Source organism: Octopus bimaculoides, chromosome 8 (assembly GCF_046866305.1).
Source record: "Octopus bimaculoides isolate indiv1 chromosome 8, ASM4686630v1, whole genome shotgun sequence".
In the NCBI taxonomy this organism is placed as follows: domain Eukaryota; kingdom Metazoa; phylum Mollusca; class Cephalopoda; order Octopoda; family Octopodidae; genus Octopus; species Octopus bimaculoides.
Window position 1 is genome coordinate 2,426,911 of NC_142935.1, and position 20,000 is coordinate 2,446,910.

The following is a 20,000-nucleotide window of genomic DNA, read 5'->3' on the forward strand; positions in this document are numbered from 1 at the left end:
CCAGAACCGGAAGTAAGAATGGCTTAGCTTTCTCCCTTCCCCGCAACCCCACCCCAGGGATAGGAATCCTACAAATTGCGTTTTTCTTTTTTTAAATGTCAGAAGTCAAACTTGATGTTAAATGGGGAAGAATAGTTTTGAATGACCTTAGAAGCTCAAGAATGGCAGTTATTACTATGTCTGGCATAAATGTTGACTTACTGTCTGACCTCTGATTGTTGAAGACCAAATACGGTTCTTAAAAGCTGTGTGCTGGGTTATATCGAAAGAGAACAGCTGAACTGATTCCAGTTTACTCTCACATGGAATGGTCCTGATACTCTGCTATTCATTATTTGTCCCTTTGTATCTTTCAACATTGAACATTTCCAGATGATGTTTAATCCTTTGTTGTAAATCCTGGTTTTAACCAAAGTCTTGTGAGTGGATTTGGTAAATGAACACCAAAAGAAGCCTCTCTGTGTGTGTATGTCCATGTGTGTGTGTGTGTGTGTGTGTGTGTGTATGTGCATGTTTGTGTGTGCGTGTGTGTGTATGTGCATGTTTGTGTGTGTGTGTATGTGCATGTTTGTGTGTGTGTGTGTGTGTGTGTATGTGTATGTGCATGTTTGTGTGTGTGTGTGTGTGTACTCCATGGAAGTCACAAACTTATGAATGGTGTTCGTTGTCGTCTTCGCATCTGTCAACCTTTTATCCTTTATTTGTTTCAGTCGTTAGTCTATGGCCATGCTGGGGCACCACCTTGAATTTTTTTTAGCTGAATGAATCGAACTTAGTACTTATTTTTTAAAGCCTGTTACTTATTCTATTGGTCTCTTTCGCCGAACCACTAAGTTATGGAGATATAAACAAACCAACACTGGTTGTCAAGTGGTTGTAGGGACAAAGTCAGATACAGACACGCGTGTATAAATATTTATATATGACGGGCTTCTTTCAGTTTCCTGAACCACTCTCGAGGTTTCGGTTGGTCTGAGGCTATAGTTGAAGACACTTTCCCAATGTGCCACACAGTGGGACTGAACCCAGAACCATGTGGTTGGGAAGCAAGCTTCTTACCATTCTTGCAATAAATACTCTGTTTGTTTTGTATCCACTGGTTCGTAATACGGGTGTCTAGGCTATAGCCGACACTGCCAGATATTTTGAGCATCTCTGCAGTGATTCCTGACGGGCCGGGAGCTTTCCCTGTCTTCATACTCTTAATTGCTTTATCTACCAAGGTACTGTCAATTTGGATAGCTGGTCCCTCTGTTGGATTGGCATTCAGCAGACTTTCTTTCTCCCATTCATTCTCATTATTGAGCAACCTTTCAGAGTGGTGTCTCCAAACCTCTCTCTTTACAGCCTCGTTTAATGCAAGTGAACCATCATCCCTGTGCATACATTTCTCTCCTATGACATCACAATTCTCTCTCACACACTGTCTTGCAACACGAAATACCTCAAGTCTTTGGTCCTCATGGTGCAGAACATTGGCAAATTTTTTCTCATCTGCTTCCCCTTTGACTAAATAAACCTGTCTCCTAGCTTCCCTTCTGGCAGTCTGATACAATTCCCTGCTACCACCGTTCTTCCAGTCCTTCCAAGCCTGTTTCTTTTGTCTAATAGCCCTGTCTACCTCCTTGTTCCACCACCACATTACCTTAGGTTGAGAGGGGACTTTGCACCATCCACAGATCTGGTCAGTGGCCCTAAGCAGGTTGTCCCGTAGAAACCTCCAGTTGTCTTCCACATCATGTGATGCTATATCCCCTTCTATTTCGTCATGTACATTAATTAAGGGTGCGTTAGGAAATATGTCATACGTAAATTAATTATAATTTAACTTTCATCAAATATCTTGGTGTTTGTATAAAATAATGAAATAAATATTTCCAAAAGAAAAATATTATCTGAAACTAGAATTAATTTTAGCAAATTTCCTGTTTGTATATTTGCAAAGGTGAATGTTATTCGTTTCCATAATCACAAATCCACTTCATTGAAACCCCATCTCTGCAAAATTTCACTTTAAAAAATGCATATTTTTCAGAACGTTATAAAATACATGTGAAGATGTGTGGCTTAGGAGTTCAGGTGTTCAATTCACTATCGTAAGGTTGTGAGTTCAATTCCCAATGGTGCATTGTGTCCTTGAGCAAGACACTTTACCTGAAGTTCCTCTAGTCCATTTGTCTGTCAAAAATAAGTTGTACCTGTATTTCAAAAGGACCAGCCTTGTCACATTCTGTGTCACGCTGAATCTCCCTCAGAAGTACGTTATGGGTATGCATGTCTTTGGAGTACTCAGCCACTTACACATTAATTTCATGAGCAAGCTGTTCCATTGATTGGATCAACTGGAACAACCTTGTTGTAACCGATGGAGGGCCAGTGAAAGTTAAAGACCCCTCTCCTCCTGCTCCTCTTCTGTTAAGTCTCTTTCTATCTCTTTTTTTTTAAAATTCTCTCCTCCTCCTCTTTCTCCATGAAATATGACGAGAGAAAATTACCCCACAAACATTTATCTCAGCTGTTATTATAGCAAAGATTATTTGATGCTTAAGACATAATGTACCGTTACCGCTTATCTGAAGCAAACAGAAATCTGATTGTTTTGGGAATTAATTAGAATTGGTTCATCTCGGTTTATTGCCAAATAAACTGACAGCAACAGAGAAATATTTCAACATGTGAGATATTGAAGATCTCCGTCACAAGAAGCGGCTTAACTATGAACTTTCTGCTCTTTTTACTTTGATATTGATTTCGTTTCTAACATCAAATGACAGTTTCAGCATTCTTTCAAAACTTGCTGTCAGCTTCCTAATTCGTTGCTACACATTTTTGGTGCTTCTTTACCATTTTATATTTTCAAAGATTTTTCTATTAACTGAATTCTGTGAAGATCTTGCGAAAAATCCTTTTAGAGTTTCGGTTCTGAAATTCCTGCTAGTTTGTTCTACGGGGATTAAAGCTTAATCTTGACTCAGTCAGAATGACTGTGTTTAAGCTTTGTGTCATTCCTCACTTAATACATATTTACTATTGTCTATCTTATTTATTATTATTTTTATTATCATTTTCATATCTCTCTCTACCTCTCTCTCTCTCCCCCTCCCCCTCCCCCTCCCTCTCCCCCCTCCTCTCCCCCCTCTCCCCCCCTCTCCCCCTCCCCCTCTCTCTACTAATGAAAATTATTATTCATATTTTTTAGTATGCTTTCAATTTACAAATCGCATATTGATCATGGTGATGGTGGTAGTGGTGATGGTGGTAGTGGTGATGGTGGTGGCAGTGATGATGATGATGATGGTGATGCCGCCACTGTTGCTAGAATTCATATTGTAATTGTATCAAAATCCAGTTGTCAGAAATGCATGTCTGCTGAAAGTTTACCATTTCTCATATCTTTGTCAATAAAAGAAAGAAAAGCCAGACCCAGTTTGTTCTGGTGGTTAAAACTCGATTCTAAACTCTGATTACGTTTCTCTTTCCCATCCCCGCAAAAAGTGCAAGAGCAGGTGTTTTATTGATATAATCCCTTAAAAGGAAGGACCCTGTAGATTCTATAGAAATGGTACCATGCTGGATGGAACAAAACTCCTAAGTTTTATTACTTTTGATTGTTTAATGTTGATTTGTCTTGGAGTGACATAGCAATTTTGTTAGGACAAAGCATTAAAACTGACCACATCATCATCATCATCATCATCATTCCAAGAGGGGTAATTTATTTGAAATAGGGTAACATTGTCTCTCTCTCTCTCTCTTTCTCTCTCTCTCTCACACACACACACACACAAAGTTATGTATACAATGGGCTTCTTTCAGTTTCTGTCTACCAAATCCACTCTCAAGGTTTTGGTCAGCCCAGAGCTGTAATAGAAGACACTTGTCCAAGGTGCACACAGTGAGATTGAACCTGGAACCATGTGTTTGGGAAGCAAACTTCTTATCATGTTTGGAATTTCTGATAAGAAATTCTTCAGATAGAGAAATGAAATACTTATATATATATATATATATATATATATAGTTAAATGATTATGTGTGTGTGTGTGTGTACTCCGCCACCACTTCACAACCAGTGTTGGTGTGTTTACATCCCTGTAACTTAGCAGTTCGGTGAAAGAGAATGATAGAATAAGTGCTAGGCTTTAAAAAAAAGTACTGGGGTCGGTTGATTTGACTAAAAGTTCCCCAGCATGGCCACAGTCTACAGACTGAAACAAGTAAAAGACAAAAAAATGAAATAAAATAAAAGCTGGTATTTTAAGGTGGAAATCCTTATTTGGATATTTACTCCCATAAAATGATAAAAGGTTCTGAAAAAGTGTTGTAAATTAAGGGAGAGAAATTATTTTTGTGGAAGGGAACTGATGACAATGAAAGAGAATTTAAGTGCAGGAAGAATAAGGGACGGGGTGGGGAAGAACTATAATGAGTTCCCGGGGAGCGGGGTTAGCGCTTTGCTGACTGGCAAATGCTGAGTGGTTCTATATATATAAAAAAAAGGGATATTGAATTAATGGCTGTCTGTTGGTTTGGGTGGATGGGTGGGTGTGTTTGTGAGGGTTAATAGTGCTTGGCAGTGAAAGTGTTGATGTAAAAGTCGAAAGGGAAAAAGCAGTAAAAAAACTCATTGTTATTTCATTAAATTTATGTGTCAGAGAAACCACTTCACCAAATAAGGAATCTCTGTAGTTCTTCCTTAAACTTTTTATTGAGTTTTAGCCTTTTTTAGGAGCAAAAACTACATTAATCCTGAAGAACTTTCATAGATATTTCTAAAACATTCTGTTTTATGTAAACTTTTTTTGCCATTTGGATCTCAAAATATCTTTGAAGAAAAGCCTTTTAACTAAAGTGTTAAATTTTCTCCGTACTATCACCATCATCATCACCACCACCATCATCATCGTTATCACCACCATCATCATCACCATCATCATCACCATCATCATCATTACCATCGCCAACATTGTCATCACGTCAGTTTTTCTATGCTGACATAGGTTTGACGTGGGTTTATTTTAATGCTGCGTTTCTCCATGCATTGCTGTCTTTTTATCATTTCATTTGTAAACTCCAGCATCCTGAGATCAAACCCCACCAGTTCCCATCATGTTACTAAATTATCAATGTCAATGTAGTTAGGTTGAGAGAAGCCACATTTCTGAAGTTCTTCGCTCACCTTTATCCTTGTCAATGAGGGCAGCATTGTAAATTTTACCTGTATATCCTGTTACCATGCCAAGGTACATCTTGTGTGCTTGATACATGAAATCTTCAGCAAAAAAATGATATTTGAACCAAAGCCGAAGCGGATTGGATGGTTCACTCAAGTTTCCATCTACGTTGCATCCCTCCAGGCCTCTTCCTCTTGCAATGCAAATCTAAATCATGGTTTTCTTGAAGTGGCACAAACTTTGGCATTGACTGTTCTAGGATCTTGCTACTACAACACTAAATCTCCAAATCGTCAACATGGCTGTTAATGGTTAGAAAATCTTTACTGAAATAATGTCTTACTTATTCGTTCTTAACAGATTCGAGCAGATTTGAATGTGGATTTGCTCATCATTCGTCGCTGGACAAAGGAGAAGAACTCATTTCAAACGAACTGGAATAAGCATGGAATAACCTACTCTTATCACTTGTTAACTGTGAGGACATCACATTCTTCCAAACTTCCATGCTTCCTGGAATTCATCAACAGTACACCTGATGCCCCTCATTCCGGTTTCCACTTCTTCTTTTCGGTCGTAACACACCTGAGCGCTGTATACAACAAGTTCATTATTATTACTATTTTATATTTGTTCATTACACATTCGATTCATAGAAATAAGGAAACTTCAAAACATTGCAAAATTTTGGCCTTGTGTCTCTTGAGCCAAAACTATTCCAGACCAATGAATCTAACAAGAGTTTTTGGTTCTCGTTTGTAGGATTCAGGAACCAAATTATTTACTGAAGCTTCATTAAAATAATTTGCCTGAGTAATCTCCCTTGAAAATGCAGCTTGGTTTTTCAAACTTTATTTTAATATATCATATTATTAGCTGCCAGAACCGCTACAATGCTGCACCAAATGTCTAGTGACGTTTCGTCTGTCTTTATGCACTGACTTTAAATTCTACCAGCGTTGACTTTGCCTTTCATGCTTTTTGAGGTTGATAAAATAAGTACCAGTTGAACACTGGAGTTGATGTAATTGACTTTTCCCTGCCTCCAAAAATGCTAAAGGGTTAAGCATGTGTTTGAAACATAAATTAACATGAAATGTTTTGGAAGGGTTTAATTTAGATCGCTTTAAAACAAGGAGTCCGCGTCTTAGAACCAGGGACAGTTTCAGGTGGGTTTGTATTAAAAATGCTAAAGTGCTTTGAAAGTATTTGAGAAGATTTCAAGAACTGATTAAATCTATCAAGAAACAAAAAGCTTTGTGGATGAATAATAATAATGGTATTTATATAAATATCTTACATCTATCTTTATATTTCTATTGTTTTACAGACATTTTTACTCAAATCTCTGATTCAAGTGGTTATCAAATACAAGAAAAATTTGAAGAATATTTAAGGGCTGTTTTAGCTCTTCCAAGCGCTGTATGTGAAGGTCCATCATTCGGGTATAATGACACAGCATCACGGACATGCTTCGATGGAGTGAGTTATTTCTCCGCTATTTACGTTATTTCTCTTTGTCGACAGCTGTTTCAATGTTTACTGGAGTTTCGTTCTTGAATCATCGTTATTACCATTTTCCCCTTCTGCTTATCATCTTTGTCTTTTAGGTTTCACCTGTTTCAGTCATTTGCCAGTGGCCATGCAGGAGCACAGCCTTGAAGGCTTTTTAGTTGAACAGATTGACCCCCCCCCACTCCTGCTCACCGTTCTTATATTCCAATCCCTTTTGCTAATCTTTTAAGTTATAGGGACATAACAAACCAACACTGGTTGACAAGCAGTGATGTAAGGAGACAAGCATACATGCAAAGAGAAACACACATCACATATATATGAGGGGCTTCCACATAGTTTCCTTCTTTCAAATTCGCTCACAAAGCATTGATCAGCCTGGGGTTATAGTAGAAAACACATTTTGGGATTCTTTGCACCCCTATGTTTGAATTATTCTCTTTGGCTGTGACAATTCCCATTTGATTAATTGGTTTGATTCCTCCCTTTTATTGCTGTCAACCAACCATAACACTTGTTTTGAACTGGAAGAATTCTTTGGAACCAAAGATGTCTTTTGAGTTTTGTTGTATTAAATATATGAAATCTTAAAAATATTATTTACAATGTTTTCATGATTTACCAATTGTTTCTGGCTTGGTTTAATTAAGATCTTCATTACAAGATCTTAAGAAGTATAAGAATATTATGTTTGTGTTTTTTTTTTCATCTCTGCAATGCATAAAGTCGTTATTTAATTAAACAATTATAATTAACCAACCTCAGCCTACGACTGATCAAAATTAAGTTTGAAACCTTTTAGATATTTAAGATTTCCTTTTTGAAGAAATAAAATAAAATTAGAATTAAGAAAAAGAATTATTGATATTAATACAACTGTGGTAAGAAGCTTGCTTCCCAACCAAATGGTTCTGGGTTCAGTCCCACTGCATGGTACCTTGGGCAAGTGTTTTCTGCTATAGCCTCGGACTGACCAAAGCCTTGTGAGTGGATTTGGTAGATGGAAACTGAAAGAAGCCTGTCGTGTGTGCGCGTGTGTGATTGTGTGTGTGTGTGTGTGTGTTTGTCACAGCAGACTTTGACAGCCAGTGTTGGTGTGTTTATGTCCCCATTACTTAGCAGTTTCATAAAAGAGACTGATAGAAAACGTACCGGACTTTACAGAGAGAGATTAGTACTAGGATCGATTCGTTCGACTGAAACTTCAAGGCGATGCCCCAGCATGGCCGCACTCTAATAACTGAAACAAGTAAAAGATAAAAAATAAGATTAATTTGTAATATATCAATTTTATTTCCTTAACTGTATCTGACGGTATATTCGACGTCCCCAATCCCAGCAGCACATATTCAGGAAGAAACAGTTTCGAATGCATCTAAACGCAATTATTAAAGCATTCCGAATATAATACCAGGGAGTAGATTATTCAGACATTTTTTCGAGAAAGCAGGGCATCTCGTACACCATCGAATGTGGTATATCTTATCTGTTAGTTTGGTCTGTTTCCTCATTTCACGAAGATTCATACATGGCCATTAAAGGGAAATAACTCTATGACCATCGGAGTTAATTTGCTCTCAATTTATTTTAAATGTTTCACTTCATCGATTCTTGTAAGAAAATCGCACCAACTTCGTTTATTCTTTTCGTCGATGATTTTCCTCAAACTTTTAACGTGGTTATCTCTCCTTTATTACTTTTCATAAGCGCTTCTTGGGAATGTACCATTCCATTAAAATCCTTACATTTTAGTAATTAGGTGGTCGGTGGGGTAGCTTCCGAATTTATATTCACTCAACGAATTTTACTAAAGATTTGAAAACTATTTCAACTCACAGCATTGAAACCGTGGTAATTCTTTGAGACTAAATTCTTCCTTATGCCATGGGGCAGAAAACAGGTCATTATTGCAGTTCTCTTTAAATAACTTCTTGGAAATGCCATTCATATATATTTTTACACATTTCCTAGAAAATCAGTGAGATGTTTTACTCATCTATATTTTATAATTCATGTCACATCCATAGTTATTAAATCTGTGTCTGGTCATTATATAAATAGATACATAGATAGATATAGCTATAGTTGGGTCCAAGTTTTTAGACTTTTGTTACTGGACTCATAGGAAACTGGTAAATATAAGTAAAAGAATGGAAATCGATTATGTAACTCCATGTGTAGTATTTTGAGGAGCAAGAGTTCCCATAGCAACATTGTGTATATACACAACAGTGAGGAAACTACATTGAAATTACAAGTTTTCTCCTGTACATTGTTTTGTCTTCGAATAAAAGATGGGCTACAGCAAATATTCTGTTCAATACCACAGATTTGCTTGTCAGTTGTTTGACCTTAACCAGTTGCGCATGTCCCTTGGTGGCCGACCCACTACTTCTGCTCATGATCAGAGATGACCATATGGTCAGCAGAAGTAGTGGGGAAGCATCATAGTCATGTGTTGAGAGGAATTCTTTGAGGTTTGGATAATTCACCTCTGGAAACATGGGTGTTTTGCTCAATATCCTTAAACGAACCTTATTCAGGGACCTTTTGAGTGGGATGGGCTACTCGACCCGAAGAAAATTCTAACTGGGCCCCACCTGCAAGGTCATGCCCTGTTTATCTTGATAGGAGATCATCATGTCATGCACATATGGTTGGTGTACCGTTTTGAGATGGGTAGTCATGATGGGAATACTGGACTTCATATATTTTTACCTCAGTGTCACTTTGATGGCATGCACTGCTCTCTCACTCAATAATAATAATAATAATTTATTTCTGAGTCAGTTGTTGAACTCTTTGTGGAGCTGAAGTGTGACCCAGAAAATCTACTCAGCCACCTGTTATCGTAAACTGGCCCACAGACCTCCTCTCTCTCTCTCTCTCTCTCTCTCTCTCTCTCCAACATTGCTGCTGCTGCTGCTATAATGGGCCTTACCCCTCACAACTCCCTACCTACCAACCATCACTACCTGGGCTACTCAAACCCATGTTTCTTCTTGTCATCCCTTTTCTCTTTCATATTCCAAGCCCCAAAGTTAATTCTCTGTGTAGTTCATCCTACCCACAACTACAACTCTCTGGAACTTTATTCTTAAATGACTGAAACATCAGCCAAATAGGTTTGGCCAAAATCTAGAATCTCCTCCAAGATAATATTTCCCTTTTAACTAACAAAGATTTTTAATGTTTTCTTAGATTTCTCCGAAAACTCTATCCAATATTCATATATTCCATGGAACATTATTCTGTATCTGTATAAGAAAGGGCTGGTCCCTCTACTGAGCTTATGACATGCTTAGCATTACAAGGGCCAGTAGGTAGAAGATTATCAGGTTGGCTGTGGGGGCACAGCAGAGGCTGTGGCTGAGGAGATGTGAACCCTTGAAAGAGCAGTGCTGCAAAGGAGTAAATGCTAACTAAACACAAACTGGGGCCTGATCAACCCCAGCTGATGATGTGTCCAGGGAAATTCCAGGATGATGTAGAGAAAAACTGACTTCTCTTGAGTCCATAAAATATTTCATCAAATTTTGTGGTAAACAAGAAAGATTTAAAGGAATATTTTGTCCTTTTTTTTCATATTTATTATTTATATTATGGGGGTCCATAAATATTACCTTATCAACAAGGGTAAGGTGCTTTTTTACAATGGAAACAGGTTGAAGCTGCTACTTGCCCCTGGGCCATGAACGAGATATGAAGTAAAGTTAAATTTCAGAGTTGTGGCCCTTGGCTTAGGACAGAATAATGTCTCCACCAATGAGGGAGCTGCATACTGTCACTGGTTGTTAACCTGAACAGTATTGGTCCTTGAAGCTGTTTTGAGTTCATGAAAGGGCAGCAGATATCAAGGGGTAATAATCAGGTGTACTGGGCATTTATAGTTGGTAATTTTCTCTTTTTTTAGAAATATATTTATGCAATAAATAGAGATCTGGTGACAGGTAAGAGCAATGATGTTCACAGGGAAAATTTGTCAACAGGAATGAAGTAGTTGGTCTGCTTCTGATGAATTTCAGGCTGAGAATTACCACGGGTAACGTCTAGAAATCTGTGGCCTAGCAGTGCTACTGAGGGCCACTGGCAGTTCACTTGGAAGTGTTGCCATGTGCTGTTCATTCAAAGGGATTCTTCCATAGCACTTACATAGCCATACCTGCCATTTTGGGTCATCTGGATACCAAAACCTCTCGTGTGTGTATGTATATATATATATATATATATATATATATTGGTGTGTACGTGTTAGTGTGTGTTCTTGTCTTGACATCATTTGATGGTTGTAATTGTGAATCCCCAGTTTCATGCAAATGATGTTGTGCGTTTCCAGCCTTTCATGTCTAACCAAGGGGAAATACTATTTTACTTGGAAACGGGTAAGTGTTGGTGACAGGAAGAGCCTCAACAAATTCCGTTACATATTGCTGGTCACAATACGTTTTGCATTGCTTTAGCTTTTGAACGATGCCATCCTGCTGGCTAAGCGAGCAGACCAAAGTTCCCCCTGAACAGAACATCATTCCGTCAAGGGGTGACCCATTTGCAGCTGAGTGGACTGGTGCAACGTGAAATGAAGGGTTTTGCTCAAGAACACAACGCACAGCTGATCTGAGAATCGAAACCGTGTCCTCGTGATCGTCAGTATACCCTAACAACTAGACCACGCACCTATAAATACGAGTGAGCAAATAAAAGTAGCACTCAATACATTTTAGTTAAACAGTCAAATTTATTAACTGTATGAAACATTTTTGAAGAGTTACTTCCCTTTAAACTATGCATGTCATTACTTGACGATACTGTTTCCTTCTTTCGTATTCTAAGATTGATCTATTTGCCATCTGGAATGTCGTCAGGAGCTCTCAGCCCTCTTCCAGTTGGGCGATGCTAGTGGTAGTTGTTCTACATTAGCAATATTTAGGGGTCTCAGGCAGGTACAAGTGATGACGTTTTCTCTGGGAAACCTTGAGCGTCAATGAGGATAAACTCGATGATTTCCAGGCTGGGAACCACCATGGATAACATCCAGAAATCCCTGGCTTAGCAAGGCTTCTGAAGCACACTGTTTGTTTGCAATAAACTCTATTGACATGGAATGTTGCCAGGTGACACTGCCCCTGAAGCCATGGTGTGACGTGAACCCACACTGCATGCATTTAGTCAGTGTCTGAGCATTGTTGACTCTTGGAGTTGTGTTGAACAGTTGTGGTTGTGTGGGGAATGAATCCAACACTGAGCTAAACGCATTGTAAAGATCACCCCTGCCCCCCATCTTTAACTAAGCAGGGCAAATCATGTTCCTTTGTTTATGATTGTTGCATAAGACGTTATGTGACAAATGAAGCTGAAGAGAGAGAGAGAAGACACCTTCCTCTTCGGTCAAGCTCTCATCAATTTTTTTTGAAAGCTCCACCTTGAATGTAAGGTGAGTGGAGTGAGAGGCAAGTTCTGCCTCCCAGTGAATTTGTGAAAAGATGGGTGACTGTGGCAGAAATGGTTCAGAGTGAATGTCCCTACACTAAACCTGTGCCTGTATATTGGAGAGCAGGAGAGAGGGATCAGAATTTTGGTGGTCAGGGTAGTCGTGGATCTGTGGGGCTCCTTGATTGACCCTAGTTAGAATTTCTCCTTTAATCAGGAGGGTTACATCATTCATGTTATCACTTAGGATCCAGACTGTTATTGCATTTCACTCTCTTTTCCATGTCTTTCTCACCCATCCTTTTTCTGCCTTTGTGATTTCCCTCTCATCTATGTCCCTGTGGCTAATAAAAAGACATTATTGTTGTTATTGTTATTATTATTATTATCATTATTATTATTATTGAGTAAGAGAGCAGCATACACCATCAAAGTGTCACTGGGGTACCAATATATGAGCTGGCAGAATTGTTAGCACGCTGGACGAAATACTTAGCGGTATTTCATCTGCCATTAGGTTCTGAGTTCAAATTCCACCGAGGTCGACTTTGTCTTTCATCCTTTAGGGGTTAATTAAGTAAGTACCAGTTACGCACTGGGGTCGATGTAATCGACTTAATCCCTTTGTTTGTCCTCTCTGTGTGTAGCCCCCTGTGTGCAATAAAGAAATAAATATATGAAGCTCAATATACCCGTCCCAGCAACCTGTCTGATAAGGGTGCACCAGGCACATGCATCACAACCATATGTGTGCGACATGGTGACCTGATATCAAGATAAACAGCACATGACCTTGCAGGTGGGGCCCAGTTAAAATTTTCTTCAGGTCAAGTGGCCTATTCCACTCAAAAGGTCCTTAAATAAGGGTTGTTTAAGGATGATGAATGAAACACCCATGTCTCCACTATTATTATTATTATTATTATTATTATTATTATTATTAAATATTATTATTATTATTATTATTAAATATTATAATTATTATTATTATTATTATTATTATTAAATATTAATATTATTATTATTATTTTTAAATATTAATATTATTATTATTATTATTATTATTATTAAATATTATAATTATTATTATTATTATTATTAAATATTAATATTATTATTATTATTATTATTATTATTATTAAATGTTAATATTATTATTATTATTATTATTATTATTATTATTATTAAATGTTAATATTATTATTATTATTATTATTATTAAATATTATTATTATTATTAAATATTATTATTATTATTATAAAATATTATTATTATTATTATTATAAAAAATCGTTATTGAAAGACAGCGAGCTGGCAGAAACGTTAGCATGCCAAGCGAAATGCTCAGCAGTATTTTGTGTGTCTTTATGTTCTGAGTTCAAATTTCGCTGAGGTCGACTTTGCCTTTCATCCTTTCAGAGTTGATAAATTAAGTACCAGTTTTGTGAGTTACTTGCTTACCCTACTAGTGCTGGTGCCATGAAATAAAAAAAACCCACTCAATACACCCTTTTAAGGGGTTGGCAGTAAGAAGGACTTCAAGCCATAGAAATCCTGCTAAACCAAACACTGAGACCAACACAGCCCTCAGGTTAGTTGGATCTTGTTGAGCTGCCCAACACATGCCATGAGGATGATATATCATCATCATCATCATCATCATCGTTTAACGTCCGCTTTCCATGCTAGCATGGGTTGGACGATTTGACTGAGGACTGGTGAAACCGGATGGCAACACCAGGCTCCAGTCTAATTTGGCAGAGTTTCTACAGCTGGATGCCCTTCCTAACGCCAACCACTCAGAGAGTGTAGTGGGTGCTTTTACGTGTCACCCGCACGAAAACGGCCACGCTCGAAATGGTGTCTTTTATGTGCCACCCGCACAAGCCAGTCCAGGGGCACTGGCAACGATCTCGCTCGAAAATCCTACGGGAGCCAGTCAGGTGGTACTGGCAACGGCCACGCTCAAAATGGTGCATCTCATGTGCCACCTGCACAAGAACCAGTCCAGGGGCACTGGCAACGATCTTACTTGGCTTGCCGGGTCTTCTCACGCACAGCACATTTCCAAAGGTCTCGGTCAGTAGTCATCGCCTTCGTGAGGCCCAATGTACGAAGGTCTTGCCTCACCACCTCAGCCCAGGTCTTCCTGGGCCTACCTCTTCCACGGGTTCCCTCAACTGTTAGGGTGTGGCACTTTTTCACGCAGCTATCCTCATCCATTCTCACCACATGTCCATACCAGCACAATCGTCTCTCTTGCACACCACAACTGATGCTTCTAATGTTCAGCTTTTCTCTCAAGATACTTACACTCTGACGGGTATTCACATTGACATTACACATCCAACGGAGCATACTGGCTTCATTCGTTGCGAGCTTACGTATGTCCTCAGCAGTTACAGCCCATGTTTCACTGCCATGTAGCATGGCTGTTCGTACGCATGCGTCATACAGTCTGCCTTTTACTCTGAGTGAGAGTCCCTTTGTCGCCAGCAGGGGTAAGAGCTCTCTAAACTTTGCCCAGGCTATTCTTATTCTAGCAGCTACACTTTCAGCGCACCCACCCCCACTACTAACTTGGTTGCCCAGATAGCGGAAGCTATCGACTACCTCTAGTTTTTCACCCTGGAATGAGATAGAAGTTGTTTCCTGATTGTTTACAGTCTTTATTGCACCTGAACATCTGCCACAAACAAAAACTAACTTGCTAGTTAACCTGCCTTTGATGTTGCTGCACCTCTTATGTGTCCATAGCTTGCACCGGGTACATCTTATAGAGTTACTACCTACTCCTTTTCTACATACTGAGCAGGGCCATCTACCTGAAGGGGTTTGTGTTTTATCTACCTTCCTACTTATTAGGATTTTGGTTTTAGCTAGGTTGACTCTAAGGCCCTTCAATTCTAGACCTTGCTTCCACACCTGAAACTTCTCCTCTAGTTCTGATAGTGACTCCGCAATTAGGGCAAGGTCATCAGCATAGAGGAGCTCCCAGGGGCAACCTGTCTTGAACTCCTCTGTGATTGCCTGGAGGACTATGATAAATAAGAGGGGGCTGAGGACGGAACCTTGGTGGACCCCTACCTCTACCCGGAATTCATTGCTGTACTCATTTCCAACCCTCACCTTACTGGCAGCATCTCTGTACATGGCTTGCACAGCTCTCACTAACCATTCTTCTATCCCAAGTTTCGTCATTGACCACCAGATAAGGGATGTGTATGTATATAGATTTTTATGTATTCGTGTGTGTGTGTGTGTGCATTTCTTCAATTTACGTTCATTTTCTATGCTTGCATGGGTTAGATGAATACATTATTGAGACCTTCTCTTACACTTGGATCCCTTTCCTGTTGCTAGCCTGTATCCGTTTCCCTAGTACAGGATGGTGGTGGTGGTGGTGGTGGTGGTGGTGGTGGTTGCTGGTGGTTGCTGGTGGTGGTGGTGGTTGCTGGTGGTGGTGGTGGTGGTGGTGGTTGCTGGTGGTGGTGGTGGTGGTGGTGGTGGTGGTGGTGGTGGTTGCTGGTGGTGGTGGTGGTGGTGGTGGTGGTGGTTGCTGGTGGTGGTGGTGGTGGTGGTGGTGGTTGCTGGTGGTGGTGGTGGTGGTTGCTGGTGGTGGTGGTGGTGGTGGTGGTGGTGGTGGTGGTGGTGGTGGTGGTTGCTGGTGGTGGTGGTTGCTGGTGGTGGTGGGTGGTGGTGGTGGTGGTGGTGCTGGTGGTGGTTGCTGGTGGTGGTGGTTGTGGTTGCTGGTGGTGGTGGTGGTGGTGGTGGTGGTGGTTGCTGGTGGTGGTGGTGGTGGTGGTGGTGGTGGTGGTTGCTTGTGGTGGTGGTGGTGGTGGTGGTGGTGGTGGTTGCTGGTGGTGGTGGTGGTGGTGGTGGTGGTGGTGGTGGTGGTTGCTGGTGGTGGTGGTGGTGGTGGTGGTGGTGGTGGTGGTTGCTGGTGGTGGTGGTGGTGGTGGTGGTGGTGGTGGTGGTTGCTGGTGGTGGTGGTGGTGGTGGTGGTGGTGGTGGTTGCTGGTGGTGGTGGTGGTGGTGGTGGTTGCTGGTGGTGGTGGTGGTGGTGGTGGTTGCTGCTGCTGGTGGTGGTGGTGGTGGTGGTGGTTGCTGGTGGTGGTGGTGGTGGTGGTGGTGGTGGTGGTGGTGGTGGTTGTTGTTGTTGTTGTTGTTGTTGTTGTTGTTGTTGTTGTTGTTGTTGTTGTTGTTGTTGTTGTTGTTGTTGTTGTTGTTGTTGTTGTTGTTGTTGTTGTTGTTGTTGTTGTTGTTGTTGTTGTTGTTGTTGTTAAGCTGTTAAGGGAAGTGAGAAAGCTGAATTTAAAATCTTGCCTCACCACCTCAGCCTAGGTCTTCCTCTTCCACGGATTCCCTCAACTGTTAGGGTGTGGAACCTTTTCACGCAGCTATCCTCATCCATCCTCACCACATGTCCATACCAGCGCAATCGTCTCTCTTGCACACCACAACTGATGCTTCTTATGTTCAGCTTTTCTCTCAAGATACTTACACTCTGACGGGTATTCACATTGACATTACACATCCAACGGAGCATACTGGCTTCATTCGTTGCGAGCTTACGTATGTCCTCAGCAGTTACAGCCCATGTTTCACTGCCATGTAGCATGGCTGTTCGTACGCATGCGTCATACAGTCTGCCTTTTACTCTGAGTGAGAGTCCCTTTGTCGCCAGCAGGGGTAAGAGCTCTCTAAACTTTGCCCAGGCTATTCTTATTCTAGCAGCTACACTTTCAGCGCACCCACCCCCACTACTAACTTGGTTGCCCAAGCTGTTAAGGGAAGTGAGAAAGCTGAATTTAAAATCTGAATTACTGCAAATTGTGTCATACTCCTCTCTCAGTGCTTCATTTCTAGAATGAACGGATGACACAGACGATCATTAACAGCTCATTAATAAACTGATGGCAATATTTGGTTTTGAAATTGAAATCTGAATTTATTAGAAATATTGATTTCAAATTTCGGCACAACGCCAGCAATTTTAGGGAAGGGGTTAAATCGATACCCAGAAAGAATGGAAGTGAAAGTCAACCTCCGTGGTATTTGAACTCAAAACATAAAGAGACCAGCATTTTGTCTGGCGTGCTAATGATTCTGCCAGCATGCTACATTCATGATGATGATGATAATCCTTTCTTCTACATGCACAAAGCCTGAAATTTGAGGGATGTGGGGGGGGGGGGGGGGTAGTCGATTACATCGACCCCCCAGTACTCAATTGGTACTTATTCCATCGACCCCTGAAAAGGATGAAAGGCAAAGTTGACCTCAGCGGAATTTGAACTCCGAACCTGAAGATGGATTAAATGCCTCTAAGTATTCCACCCAGCGACGCTAACGATTCTGCCAGCTCACTGCCTTATCATCATCATCATTAATAATAATAATAATAATAATAATAATAATAATAATGATTTCAAATTTTGGAACTAGTCCAGTAGTTTTGGGGGGAAGTGCTAAGATGATTATATTGACCTCACCCCCCCCCAGTGGTCAACTAGTAGTTATTTAGACTGTTGTGGTTCAACCTGCCTGCCACACCTTATATTTATAAGGAATATTAAAATATTATCCCCCTAAAAGAAAGAAATAGTTTGTGTCTAGCGCAAAGCTTAATCTCTCTCTTCTCCGTTAACCAGGATTCTGGGTTTCACCAAGAATTCTGAAACTATTCAACTGTGAGGCTAAATGTCTTTTTGTCAGTAAAAGATAAACTCCCATGATGCTCTTTTCACCCCCACCCCACCCCTCTTGCTCTAAATTCTGCATTGATTACAGTAATTCCAATTATTTTTCTGCATCATTGAACATTTATGTTTTGTCTGATTCTTCTTTAGCTGTCTTCACCAAAATCAATATTCTTCTAATTTGGTTGTTTTCTTTCTTTTTGTTCCTTTGTTTTTTTTTTGTTTTTGTTTTTTCTATTAATTAAAAAAAAAAAATAAACAACCAAAGAAATAAACCGTTGTCTTCATTGCAGAAACTTCTGAAATTTATTTATTTATTTATATTTGTATTTTTTCTTTCTATTTTTATTGTAGAAGATTCTTGAAGAGTTAGGTTTTGGTCAAATGGTAAAAGTAAGTCCACTGCTATGATCAAATGTATTTTAGCTTGACCACTCAATTGTCCATTAGCCTAACATGCCTTGTCCTGAGTTTTCCAAACCAAACAGATGACCATTCCTCTGGCTCTCCTTCTGCTTCTCTCCAACTAACCAAAATGCATTCTACAAATAACTGCCTTTGATACTCCTTAAAACCAGAATCCTTTATACTCACCTTAATAAACTCAATACTCCTTGATACTCCTATAATGACATGTTTCATACTCACCATAATAACTTCGATGTCTCCTTCATTACTCCTTATAACCAGAATCCTTTATACTCACCTTAATAAACTCAACATCTACCTTGAAACTCCTTATAACAAGAATCTTTTATACTCACCATAATAAATTCGATGTCTCCTTTATTACTCCTTCTATACTCACCGTAGCAAACTCTATATCTATGCTGATACTCTTTGTAATAACGATTGTATACTCACCATAATCATTCAATGTCTATCTTGATACTCCTTATAATAACAATGCTGTACCCACCATATTAAACTCTACATTTCTTTTAACATGCTTCCATAGATTGTTCTGGTATAAACTCTATGGATTCGCCTGACACAAGGGGCTGAGGGTGAATATGGAATGTCTAAATCAGTTAAACTCACAAGATGCAAAAATTTAACACATTATCTCAACAGACATAGGTGCAGGTGTGGCTGTGTGGTAAGAGGTTTGCTTCCCAACCACATGGTTCCAAGTTCAGTTCCACTGTGTGATACCTTAGGCAAGTTTCTTCTGCTATAGCGTTGGGCCGACCAAAACCTTGTGAGTGCATTTGGTAGACAGAAACTGAAAGAAGCCTGTCAAATATACGCATGTATGAATATGTCTGTGTTTGTCACCCACCACCACTTTACAACTGCTGTTGGTGTGTTTCCATCCCCCATAACTTAGCAGTTAGATATAAGAGACTGATATGAGTACCAGGTTTTTTTAAAAAAAGTAAAGTCCTGGGGTTGATTCATTCGACTAAATTTCTCCAAGGTGTTACCCCAGCATGAACACAACCTAATGATTGAAACAAGTAAAAACTAAATGATAAATACCTTGACCTGACATGAAGACTCTTAGAATGGTTGAATCATGCAAGTCGGCCCTGATTAGGTTTGTCGATTCATGTTGGCTTTGCCTTGTTTCCAATGGCTGATCAGTTAAATCAATATCGATTGACCTGGTAAATCTGCATAAAACATCTGCATGAACTGCCCCAGAAAGTCAATACAAGTTAATTGAACATTATCTGCATGGGTTCATTTTACAAATCAACATGATTCGACCTCACAAACCAGTCTAAGTTCACCCAGCAAATCTGAATGAAATGTTTCAACATCTTTGTTGAGGCTGACCTGGAAAATCTGACTGGGTTGGTCACTATGGATTGGTTTTGCATGTCACTATTATAATAACTTTTTATATCTTGTGTTCCTTTTACCCATTTTCCATAATGACCTTATATTAACCAACAATTCCTAATTAGTACTTAATCGTTAGATATAATTTCAAACACTTAACCCTTAGATATAAATCCAAGTAACTTATTAAACTGAATTTTTCATAATTAACAATGCTTTTTTTTTTCTTTCTTAATGAATCTCTTTGTTCTTAATATGTTCTGGCAGATTTGAATGTGAATATCTGATTGCTGTTGTTTTTGCATCATGGAACACACATCGTTTGATGCGAAGAGGTGTTCTTCAATGATATTAAACAAGAGTGATCAACATTTTCACATTGCAATCTGCTAA

At 39.5% G+C, this 20,000-nt stretch overlaps 1 protein-coding gene across 10 annotated transcripts in view; it reads left to right on the forward strand.

Annotated features, from left to right (window-relative positions):
- The window catches only part of LOC106872656 (dystrobrevin beta), a 310,067-nt gene that overhangs the window by 161,695 nt on the left and 128,372 nt on the right, over positions 1-20,000 (forward strand). For 5 of the 10 annotated variants that reach the window (XM_089356021.1, XM_089356014.1, XM_089356016.1 and 2 more), the window contains 2 exons: positions 6,505-6,656; positions 18,174-18,212. In XM_089356021.1, the coding sequence (XP_089212147.1) occupies positions 6,505-6,656; positions 18,174-18,212 (191 nt within the window). The remainder of the gene's footprint in view (positions 1-6,504; positions 6,657-18,173; positions 18,213-20,000) is intronic. The other 5 variants (XM_089356022.1, XM_089356023.1, XM_089356017.1 and 2 more) reach the window with 1 other exon arrangement.